A 13,185-nucleotide genomic window follows, 5' to 3' on the forward strand; every position below is an offset into this window, starting at 1 on the left:
CCATTCTGAACAACCGCTTTTAAGAGCAAAGGTTGGGAGACTGCGGTGGAACCACATTATAGGACCTCCGCAGGTTTGCGTAAGCCAGACTTAGTGATTAAAAGAGATGGTGACGTTTGGGTAGTTGATGCCCAGGTGATGGGAACAGGGCACCCACTAGCCTATAGCCATAATAATAAAGTAAATTATTATAAAAATAACCAAGATCTAGTTAGTAAGATGGGAGGAGCATATGGGCCACTCTGAGGCTTACCAGTGCCATCATCTCTTTAAATGGCGTATGGAGTGCAAATAGTTATAAGGACTTAAAACAGCTTGGGCTTACGCAAAATGATATTTGCCTACATAGACAACGTTCATTCCATAGACCAAGATGATAGCAGGTCTATGGAATGACCCTTATGAGAACAGGTTGAAGATTTGTGGGTTGCAGAAAAGGGGAGATATGATTGAGACATTCAAATTGCTAAAGGGTTTCTATAGGATTAATTCAGGGGATATTTTTGAGATCAGGACTGGTGGTGGGAGAACTAGGGGACATCCATGGAAGCTGGGCAAGAGTGTTAGAGCTGGGTTCTTTACTTTTAGAGTGGTAAATGAGTGGAATAAGCTGCCAAAGTCTGTTGTGGGTGCTATGACACTGAGTGAGTTCAAGGCAAGGTATGATAGATACTGTGAGAATGTCGTATAGTTGTGTGGACATGATGTTTAGGGCCTCCCTCGATGAGTCTAAGGACTCCCTGGAGTCACCCATAATAATAATAATATAAAAGTTCTTTCCTAAAAGGCCCTACAGGGCACACTGGTGACATGCCGTTACCATCAGAGAATGATTACAATGATAACTAGAACAGGCGTAGGGTAAAACACTTGTAAAGGCTTAGGCCTATATCAAGTCTGGATGTGATGTAAGGGGAGTACTGCCCATAACCAGTACAAAAATTAAAAAATAATAATAATAAATAAATAAAAAGTGATGTACCACAAGGATCAGTGCTTGGTCCACTGTTATTCAATCTTTACATTAATGATATTGGGAAGGATTTGACAAGCAGCATACAACCTGTGCAGAATGATTTGAATAGGCTGGAATTTTGGGAATAGGAAAATGGGTGTCAGTTCAATGTGAGTAAATGTAAAGTCATTCACTTCAGCATGATTAGATATCCAATGTCGTATTATATTGGTGGGATGAGGCTAGGGATCTTGGAGTGTTAATAGATAGGAAGTTGAAGTTCAGGGGCCATGTGGCAAAGATTGCAAACACAACTCAAAAGATAATTGCAATGCTGAAACGAACATTCACCTGTAAAGATAAGTATGCTATTTTGCCACTTTATAATAACTGAATTAACTCACATAAAATATTATTTATTAGTATTATTTTCGTCTGAGTATCACATGCATCTTCGTACATTTATAAATCTATATAAACAATAACTGACAATTCCAAAAGGCACAACCTAAGTAGCTAATGTAAGATAACTAAAAAGGTCAATAAATTCCCTAACTAAAATATTGTCATCATTATCTAATTCCTGCCATGTACCATCAAGGGGTGTACAGGATATGATAGTACTACGTGAAAAATTTACATCATTACTAACTTCCTATCTACAATTTTCCTCTAAATCAGTCTGTTACTGGCAAGACTTCAACATTATCAGATCTTCTATTTCTATCATCTAAGGCACTTTGTACCATATCAATCCACCTATATCTTGGTCCTCCCCTGGGTCATTTTTTTGCCAACCTGGCAGAGAACACTTGTTTTGCTAATCTTCCCTTGCCCATTCTGTTTAAGTGACCATACCACCTGAGATTAGCTCAGTTAATGCATTCCTAGATGCTGACAATGTCAAGTTCTTTCCTAATATCCTTGTTTTTAATATGATATTCCCATTGATGCCATCTGCTCATGCCTCTAATCTTTCTCAGGACTCTCATATCTGCAGTCTCCAGTCTTTGGTCAAGTGTTTTACTCCTGACCCAGCTCTCAGATCCATAAGTTAAAACTGGTTTGAACACTGTCTTGTATACAGCTAATTTAGTGTTCTGACTAATTTCTCTCTTATTCATTTGACTTCCTACCATACCAGCTTTGTTGATTCTGTTGTCTATTTCCATATTTAATTTACCATCTTCACTAAAAATCGTGACTAAGTAGCTGAAATGTTTTACTTGTTCCACAGGTTCTCTGTTCACAACACAGTTGACATTTTCAATGATTCTGCCTATTTTCATTGTCTTTGTCTTTTTATTGCTGACCTTCATACCATATCTATTACAACAGTTATTTAATTTAGTCAAAGAATCTTGCAAACTTGTAGTGGATTTATTTAGAAGTATAACATCGTCTGCATAAAGCAAAGAGCTGACATCAACATCTCCAATTTTGATATCATGTTTAATACCACTTTCCTTCATAATGTAATCCATATAGATAATGAATAACAGAGGTGATAATGTACATCCTTGTCTCACACCAGATTTAACATTAAACCATCTTCCTGTACTTCCTTCAATTCTAACTGCTGACTCAACTCAAATAAAGACTAAGTATTGCTTGATATAATGCCCCATTGACACCATATAACTGCAGCGTATTGAATAGCTTCTCTCTTGGCACCTTGTCATATGCCTTTTCTAGATTGACAAAACTTAAATACAGATCTTTGTTATATTCCCATGATTTCTCCACTATTTGTTGTAAAGTGAAGATCTGATCCTGACACTTCTATTTGATCTGAATCCAGCTTGTTCTTCATCAGAATTTTCCTCAACAATTCTTCTCAACCATTTCTCAAGTATACTTGCATAAATCTTTGTAATTCTTTAAGGGAAATAAAAGATTCAGTTATTTTAAATTAAGGGAATTATTAAATCCCACGTTGTTTCAAAACCGAATAAGAAACTCGAAGATCGGAATCAGAGTTTCATGCCGAATATAGTAAACTATAAAAGTGTCGGCGACTACTAGCGTAAGCTAAAGCATGTAGTACAAACTAGAGCAACTCGTATCAAAGATGGGTAAAGGTCTGGTCACTATTCTTAATATTTTCGATAATGTAAAACACATCTCCTGGGAGATGTATGATGTTATATATTATGGTGGGAGGTCACTACCCAGACCGGTTTCGACCTTTATCGAGGTCTCATAATAGCTAGACCAAATTAATACCAGTATAGCAAAAAGAACTTGTATACTTTGCTATACAAGTTGTCAAAAAGGTGCACCCATTAAATATAAAGAGCCAATGGGCTCTTTATATTTAAGTAAAACATTCAGTTTTATTTCCTTTTTATATATGGGTACTATGAGAGTTCTACTCCAATCATCGGGAATTCGTCCCTCTGTCTAGGCTTTCTGAGCTATGCAGTGCAGCCACTGTAAGACTTTCGTACCACCATACTTGAGCATTTCTGGCCGAATATCATCTACTCCTTATGCCTTTCCACATTTCAAGCTTTGATGGCTTTTTCTTCTTCAAGTATGGATATGTATGCCTGTTGAGTGTTTTTTTTACCACTGTGCTATCATTCCTTGTTTCATTTAGCAATTTTTCGAAGTAATTACTCTAAACTTCAAGGACATCTTTTTCTCCCGTTTTCATGTCACCTTTATCATCTCAAACTCTTTTTACAGCACTCTTTCCTTCCTTTCTAAGCTTCTTCAACAACCTCAAGAATATTTTGCCACCTTCTTGATATTTATTTTCTTTGTTCTTGCCAAAGTCCCCATGACTATTGTTTAGCTAGTTTTACACAGTTTTTAGCTTTCTTGCATTTATCTCTGTATTCTGACTTATTTGCCTGGAACTTTTGATATGCTTTCTTCTTTAACTTCCTGTGTCCACCATTTAATTCTGATTTTTCTATCCTTTGCAGATAACTTCACCACATGCATCTTTGGCTGTGAATCAATCAGGGTTTTCTTCAAGGTTTGCCACTGAATCTCCAAGATTTGGTTCCTGTTCTCAAATAATCTTTGTGTATTTTAGTCTACAGTTCACATCTGAGAGCTGCTCAAGACTAACTAGTGTTCACTTCCAATTTCAAATCCTCTGTATACTCTAGTGTCCTGCACCAAGGAGAAAATATCATTGTCAATGCCTCTTTTCTTATTCCTTGCCTCTTCTCTCCATGTGAATTTGTGCACATTTTTATGTTGGAACATGGTGTTAGCAATAACCAGTTCATGTCCTGAGCAGAAATCCAACAAATATTTGCCATTATTATTTGCTTTGCTCTTTTCTCCAAATTTTCCCAAAATATATTTGTATGTCTGACAATCATTTCCTACTCTGTTATTTAGATACCCAAGAAGGACCAGCTTTTCCTTTTTCATTGTGTCAGTTGCTTTCTCTAAAGCCTCAAAAAAATTCCTCCACTTCTACCTTAGTAGTACCTTCTGTGGGACCATAGGCACAAATAAGTCTCATTGTCCAGTTCCCCATTCTCATATTTGTCCACATCAAAGCTGTGGTCCTTGATCCTCTATTTGAGACTGCCTGCCATTCAAGAAGATTTGCCTCATATTTAGTGTTGAATACTATGGCTACCCGTTCTTTTCCTTGATTGTCATTGCCTGAATATAACATTTTGTATTTATTGCTCAGAAAGATCTCACCAGTTTTTGTCTTTTTTGTTTTAGTCACCCCTATTATGTCGATCTGTTACTTATCTAATTCCTCAGCTAGCTCCATTTCTTTGCCATTCAGGCTTCTTATGTTGATAGTACTGATCTTTAACTCTGGTGATGTTGAGTTGGGGTGTGTTTTCAAATTTGTTCCAGTAGCTGACTTTTCGCTGTTTGCCCTGGTTCCCTGGCGAAAACAACGTGGGCCTTGTTTAACCGGGTGACGCCCCAGCCAGCATGAAATTTTGCAATGTTGTACCATCATTTTTATTTTGGTTTAAGCCAATAAGACTACAATTTGGTCGGCTAAATCCCAAATTGCCAGCCCATCCTCGTTCGTTCCAACAGGGTGCACCACGAGAAGGTGAGGATTGGACATTAGGTCAGAATCCCTGGTCGGTTTTCCGCATTCCTTTAAAGGCAATGTGGAGGTCTCCTCTCAGTTATACAGCTTTGATCCTTAAGTGCCCCCTAACTAAAAAATATATATAGATATACAGAATTAAAAAGTTAGGAAAGATTAGCTGATTTATAAAGTACTATCTCCCATAAATGGGATAGACGTAAACCATCGGATCTGTTTAAGTTAGGAGAGTGAAGTAAAGTTTCACATGTTTCTTTATAAAGCCATTCCATGAGGAACCAACTTTTGTGAAGGACTCTTGTCTTGTTCCAATGAACTCTTTGTCTAGTGATGATGGCATGTTCTGCAAGTCCAGACTGTTCAGGCTCAAGGTATTGAATATAAGACTGGTATGCTTCTAGCTGAATAGAGGCAGATCTTCCTGTTTGTCTGAAATAAGATAATCCACAAGAGCAAGGAATCTGGTAGACACCTGGATAACTAAGATGTGGAAGCTTGTTCTTTGGAGAAGTGAGAAAGGTGGAGATTTTTCTGAAAGGTCGAAAGGCAACAAAAATATTTAATGGTTTTAAAACTTTTGTTATGCGTTCACTAATGCCTTGCGCATAAGGGATAGAAATGCGCGTTATTTCTTCTTTGAAGAGGAAGACATTAAAACTACTCAAAACTCTTTTGATGAAGGAATTGTTATATCCATTAGATAAAAAGGAAGAAATAATATATTGCACTTCTTTTTTGCAACAGATCGTCTGAAGAACAAAAGGAGTGGGCCCGATGAACCAGTGTTTTAATAGTTCCTGCCTTTTGACTGGGATGGTGATGAGATTCAACATGGATATAATGGCCTGTATGAGTCTTCTTTCTATATACTGAGAAATGTAGGTTACCATCTGGTTGGCAAAGAATTAAAAGATCTAAAAAGGCTAACTGCTTATTTGATTCTACTTCTTGGGTGAACTGGATCCTTGGATGAAGTGCATTTAACTTAAAGAGAAACTGTTGTAGTTCATCAGAAGAGCCATTCCAGATAGCAAAAATGTCATCGACATATCTGAACCAATGAGTAGGTCTAAGAGAAATGTTGTCAAAAATACATTGTTCAAAGTGCTCCATAAAGAAGTTGGCGATAGCAGGAGAAAGAGGGTTGCCCTTTGTTGATATAACTTGTTTTCAAAGGGAAAATAACCAGAATGTATTACAAAATCAAGTATTTTTACAATGTCTAAAGGAAATTCTTGTTGCAGTAATTCAATGCTCTCAGATAAAGGAACATTGGTAAATAATGAAACAACATCTAAACTGATCATAATATCCGAAACGTCCAAATGAAGACCTGAAATTTTATTTTTGAAATCCAGAGTATTTTTTATATAAGTATCAGTTCTTCTAGTTGAAGAAGTGAGTAAATTTGATAAAAATTTAGAAATTTTATAAGTGGGACAACCTATACAATCTACAACTGGCCTCAACAGAATACCTGGTTTATGAACTTTTGGAAGACCATACAATCTAGCTGGACGCCCGAAGAAGGTTTTAAGTTTTTTCTTTTGATCTTCATCCCATGTAGATACATTATCTATAAGAGAATTAAGTCTCTTCAATTGACTCCTGGTAGGATCCGATGTAAGGGGCCTATAAGTTGAATAGTCGCGGAGTAATAGAGACATTTTTCTCTCATATTCCTTTCTATCTTGAATAACTACAGCCTTTCCTTTGTCAGCTTTCGTAATAATTAAATTATTATTCTTCAGTGATTTCACTGCTTTAAATTCAGAGTAAGATAGATTAGGACGAGGAGGCTTGGCATTAAAAAGAATTTTCGCACATTCAAAATGCAACCTGTTGGCTGTTTTTTGGGATAAGGATCGAATACCTCTGTCTATGTTATGAAAAAAATCCATCAGGGGTACCTTATTCGGCACAATGGCGAAATCATGTCCCTTTGAAAAAACAAAACATTCACTGTCTGTTAGTGGATGGCCGGAAACATTGATAACTACTTTATCTGTATCACGAGAATCATTAAAAACCTTTAGGTAAGAATTCAAAGATAGGTGCAAAATAGTGTTAAAAGTTTCAGCCGTTAATACAGATTCTAGAATGCTCTTGATGTCCACAATTTCTCTGTTTAAGAAGGCTAGAGATTTTTTAGCTTCACGCAGCTGATAATTTAAAAGAGACCTACTAGTTTTTAAATAGATCTGAAGCTCTTTGAGACCTAAAAACTTCTTTTATTTTACGGGTGGTAGGAATAACCTGAGCCATCTTACAACGCTTTAGGAATATTATTCTGTTAATGCATTTAGCCTTCTTTACCGTATCTAGCACGTTGTTTGGAAGTAGACGCTCCATAAAGTCTCGAAATATGTTTCAATAAGGAAATACCGGGAGTAGACACATGAATTAAAAATTATAATAACGGAATTAACTCACGTGAAATATTATTTATTAGTATAATTTTCGCCTGAGTATCACAGGCATCTTCAGTACATTTATAAAGCTAATTAAACAATAACTGACAATTCCAAAAGGCGCCAGCTAAGTAGCTAATGTAAGATAACTAAAAAGGTCAATAAATTTCCTAACTAAAATATATATATATATATACAATTAAAAAGATAGGAAAGATTAGCTGATTTATAAAGTACTATCTCCCATAAAGGGGATAGACATAAACCATCGGATCTGTTTAAGCTAGGAGAGTGAAGTAAAGTTTCACGTTTCTTTATAAAGCTATTCCACGAGGAACCGACTTTTGTGAAGGACTCTTATCTTGTTCCAATGAACTCTTTGTCTAGTGATGATGGCATGTTCTGCAAGTCCAGACTGTTCAGGCTCAAGGTATTGAATATAAGACTGGTGTTCTTCTAGCCAAATAGAGGCAGATCTTCCTGTTTGTCCGAAATTTGATAATCCACAAGAGCAAGGAATCTGGTAGACACCTGGATAACTAAGATGTGGAAGCTTGTTCTTTGGAGAAGTGAGAAAGGTGGAGATTTTTCTGAAAGGTCGAAAGGCAACAAAAATATTTAGTGGTTTTAAAACTTTTGTTATTCATTCACTAATGCCTTGCACATCCATTAGATAAAAAAGAGTAAATAATATATCAGACAAACAGGAAAATCTGCCTCTATTTGGCAAGAAGAACATCAGTCTTATAATCAATACCTTGAACCTGAACAGTGTGGACTTGCAGAACATGCCATCATCACTAGACATACAGTTCATTGGAACAAGACAAGAGTCCTTCACAAAAGTCGGTTCTTCATGGAACAGTTTATAAAGAAACGTGAAATTTTACTTCACTCTCCTAACTTAACAGATCTGATGGTTTACATCTATCCCCTTTATGGGAGATAGTACTTTATAAATCAGCTAATCTTTCCTAACTTTTTAATTTTATATGTGTGTGTGTGTGTATATATGTATATATATGTTTTTTTTTTAGTTCGGAAATCTATTGACCTTTTTAGTTATCTTACATTAGCTACTTTAGATGGCGCCTTTTGGAATTGTCATTTATTGTTTAATTAGCCTTATAAATGTGCTGAAGATGTCTGTGATACTGAGGCGAATACTAATAAATAATATTTTACGAGTTAATTCCGTCATTATAATTTTTAATTCATATGTCTACTCATGATCCTTATTGAAGCATATCATGCATGTAGCATTGGAAGAGTTAAGGCAGGAATCTACAATTGAAGGATGGATCTATCTCCACAAGAACAAAGTTGAAGATTTTGGATGCAGCTGTTTTTCCAACAGCAACTTATGGATGCGAGACTTGGAACCTAGAGAAGCCTGATAGGAAAAGGATAGGTGTTTTTGAGATGTGGTGTTACAGATGACTGTTGAGGATATCATATAGTGAAAGGTGGACAAACAGATGGATACTAGAAAAAAATTGGTAAAACTTGAAGGCTCATTAAGGATATTGACAGAAGAAAGTTGCAATGTTTTGGATGCATTGAAAGGATGGAAGGCAGACTTCTAAATACAGTAATAGAAGGTAAAGTTCCTGGAAAAAGAGGAAGGAGTAGACCATCAATGAAATGGATGGTTGGATGGCATGTCTGGAATGATTGATATTCAGAGAGTCAAAGCCTCCAGAAAAGCATACAACAGGATCACCTGGTAATAGGTTTGCCACATCACCGAGCTGTGACTATATGACATCTGCTGATGTCCAATGAGCAGATGGATGGATAATTTTTGGCCCCATTCAGAAAGTCTACTTGTGATTCATAACCAAAATTTGCCTTATTGAAATGGTAAAGGTGTGCTTAGCAAACTTCTGCAAGAGAAACTACCAAAAGGCACAGAGGTAGCAAGTTTTCTAAATTTAACACTTTTGAAGTCAGATTTAACCTGCAACGGTTGCAAATCTGTCACGAACAGGGCTTAGTCAGACTTCAAAAGTGCTGAATTTAGAAAACGTGCTACCATTGTGCCTGGTAGTTCTCTTTTGCAAAAGCTGTTGAACACAACTTTTATCCATCATCTCCTGGCATCATTCTTCTCATCCAACAATAGATGATCAAGGCAAATCACCTCCATTTTTACCTGGATCACTGCATCACATGCCTTCTGTGACCTCCGAAAGATAGAAGAAGAATCTTGGAAAACCTGGGCACTAAAAAGTCTTTTAGTCATAATGGAATTCCACCAGGTATACTCAAGAGATATGCTCCTGAACTAGCACCTGTTCTTTATTGGCTATGCACTGTTATTGTACTCTGCTGCATCCACCCTACAACATGGAAGCAAACCCAAATATAGCTAATTCCCAAAACAAGGTGAGAAATGTTTACCTTCAAACTATCAGCCTGCTCTTATCTCGCTGTTGTCCAAAGTAACGGAGAAAGTCATGAATAGTCAACTTTTGCAACACCATTGAGCAGGTTGTCACACAACCTGCTCTCATTGACCTTCAACCCTGTACACAGTTTTGCTGGTGACACTCCCCACTCATCCTACTAATATAGCAAATTGTATAGTGCTGAAACATTTGAAGATCACCTACAGTTAGTGTCCTAAACATTGATTTTCACACCATCCTGAATGGAACAATAACAGCTTAATGGCCTTCCACACAATTATCTTTTTCCTCACAAAAATACCTTAGTTCTTCTTTCCTTACCTTTAATCATACTCAATCAAATCTCTCTTCTTATTCTTTGCTATTCCTGTCATAATCACATCACTTCTGTAGCATCCAGAGCCTTAGAAAACTTGGCACCCTCTCTCACTTAAGACATTACTTTTTATGTCCAGTTACTTACTGTGTACAAATCCAAAATCTGCCCAACTTTGGAATACTGCATATAAATCCTCTAAAAATTTTGCTGCTGTTCAGAGAAAAGCAGTTCAATTGATTGCAACTCCTTTCTCACAAACTCTTCAGCCACTGTCTCACAGATAGTGAGTCAAGTTTCTGTGTTGTCTCTTCGGATATTTCTATGAGCAGAACTGTTAAAAACTTTCAGCAACTAGTATCTATTATGTGCACCATTTCTGCTAAACTAAAGCAACATGAGCAGGTGCTACCCAGCATCCTTTTGCAATTGAACCTGACTCAGCAGACCATCTAGTTCTAGTCAGCTTTCATTCCATCAGTTTAAATTCTGTGGAACAGCTTTCCCATGGAGTATTCCCCCAAGACTATAACTTCCAGCTCTTAAAAAAATATCCAGGTTGCTTTTAAAATTAAAAGCAACTTTGAATTTTAACTTTAAAATTATATTTTAAAATTTTGCTTTTAATCCCAGCCCATGCAGGCCATTTACCATGCTATTGGCTTTGCAGCCTCTTGTGCATGGTGGTAATATTAAAATGAAAACAGGTTTGTTTTGTGAAATTAAAAACCTAAGTTTCCAATAGAAAAATTGTTGTTGCACCTCTCTACAAGACCAGCTAACTCATCTTCATTTGAAACCTAGGTGTTTCCAACAGAAGACACTCCTTTACCAACTGATTTAAAGAAGTTTTTCTGTCACTGTTACTGTTATTAGATTGGATGTGAATTAGCATGGATAATTCTTTAATTTGTTATTTATTTAAGTGCTAATTTCAGCATTGTTAAAACAATTTGTTCTGTTTCAGTGATTGGTCAGCAGTAAATATGGAGCTGAATGCACTTGTTAACTTGATTGTGGAAGAATGGATGGAGCCAGAGAAGAACAGTTTGATTGCTCGTAGTGATTAGTAAACTGTCCCGAGTCATTTTCACTTATTGCTGAATAATCAACATTAACCAATGCAGTTTCACTGCTGCCTTTATCTGAATTCCAACCTGTGATCTGTGTTGTAAAGTTTTGTCTTTCTGTTTGCTGCTTCCTGGGTAATACTAAGTTGTGTGCTCTGTAGTTTATAAACATTAATTATATTGAGCTTCTGTTATGAAAGTGGCTTCCTAATAATTAACACCATAGTTTTATGTCAATATATGGAATTTTCCTAGAATGTTTTGTTGAATTATTATGTTAGTCATATCATGTTGACTGACTCAGACATTTAAAGTATTACATAGTTGTTTCTAGTCAGATTATGAATAAAAAATGCCTCAAATTTAAAGTAAAAATGCTTACTATGTGATACTGTTCATAAAAATAAAATGAGCTAGTTTACAACTGTTATGTATTTAAAAATTTTAGTTCTTTTTGCCTAAAAAATATGCACTCACACAAGTATGTTTTGGACCTTCCTTTTCTTGGAAAAACTTTTTTTTTTTTTTTTTTTTTTAATGGGTGTAACAATTTAAAGATTTTATTTTCTTATTGCAAATATTGTCGATATTTTTCCTATGTGTCTTAAGCTACATAAGATTAGGTAGCAGATTGTTAGCAAATAAATACATAATGTGAGTGCATTCCAAAGAACTAGCTTGATATTGAGATGACTGTATAACATTCCACAGGTTAAAGTTTTGCGCAAAATGTGTTTTAACTTTAAATATGCATTGGATCAGATGTGGACAACCCATATGGTACATCTTTTTGAAAATAATTTATATTGAATTGAGTTAAACATATTTTTATTATGCATGCAGTGCTAACATTAGCATATTATGATACATAAGCAATATTAAACTGCAGACACTCTGGTACAGATTGCTGTATTAAGATACATAAGAAATGTAAAAGAAATAAATATTATTGTAGCTATAGTTTATTTTTAATTAAAAAAATAGGCACTACTGGTTTTGTAATGCCATTATTATTTGTGATCAGTGACCAGGTCAGTGAATGACATTTAATAAACCACCTGGTTTTGTGAGTACTTCATTGTCATCTTCATGTTACATACCAGTATTTGTAAATGAAACATTCCAAATTGCAAACAATAATTGAAAACAGCCCTAGTTACACTAGGGCTGTTTTCATGTTTTGCTCTTAATAAATAATTCTGAACTGCAGAGGCACAGCATTTAATTACAGTTTGTATAGCACGAAAGAGGTGATCGGATCATGTTTAAATAATGAATCCTTGTGTAGTTCAGTGGAAGTGGTGCTTGCGTCGTCTGTGCTAGGCTTCCCAAAGATAAACTTAAGTTCAAGTCTAGTCATTATCTGGAGGAACTTGATCTAAGCCTTTCTTTGGCTGGTTCCTGAGTTAGTTGATCTCTGGCATGGACAAGTGGGTTTTTCATCTAGTACACTTAAGATAATCAACCACAGAACCCACATTATTTCAGATAGTAACATATCCTGTTAGGGTTAGGTACTGAGAAATGGTAAATATATATTCACCATTGCAGTAGTTAGGTTCCTATAAAATCTTTGTGTGAAACTCTGTTACATGGGAGTAAGAACCAGTTCTAAACGCTTATAATACACCATTTTTATAACTATCGGAAACTCAGTAATAAGTGAACAAACATCTTACAAACTATGATACATATATGCCAGGTATCATACATTGATATAATTTTCATCTTTAATTGCCTGCTAAGCACAATCAAATGAGAATATCTTCATCTTCTGAACTTTCTTCTGCACCATTTAGATTTCTTGTATCTTCTGCTTTCTTTAAAAAAATTAGTAATAATCTAGATTTTTTTTAATGTGGTGTGTATCTGTTTTGATTATTAGGTGAGTTTTTAATGGCACTTTCTAATCATAGCAATGATTATTAGAAACATTTATTCACAAGAAAAACTGTATCCATGCTCCTCAATAAT

General features: G+C 35.7%; 1 protein-coding gene across 1 annotated transcript in view; it reads left to right on the forward strand.

Annotated features, from left to right (window-relative positions):
• Window positions 1–12,171, forward strand: part of Pgm2a (phosphoglucomutase 2) — a 302,858-nt gene extending 290,687 nt beyond the window's left edge. Inside the window, exon 16 of the mRNA XM_090406595.1 lies at window positions 11,109–12,171. Within this exon, the coding sequence (XP_090262721.1) occupies window positions 11,109–11,211 (103 nt within the window). The 3' untranslated portion in view covers window positions 11,212–12,171. The remainder of the gene's footprint in view (window positions 1–11,108) is intronic.
• Window positions 12,172–13,185: the final 1,014 nt, after the last annotated feature.

This window comes from Typopeltis vanoorti, chromosome 16, assembly GCF_054136105.1.
Source record: "Typopeltis vanoorti isolate ZY-2024b chromosome 16, IOZ_Tvanoo_1.0, whole genome shotgun sequence".
NCBI classification, from domain to species: domain Eukaryota; kingdom Metazoa; phylum Arthropoda; class Arachnida; order Uropygi; family Thelyphonidae; genus Typopeltis; species Typopeltis vanoorti.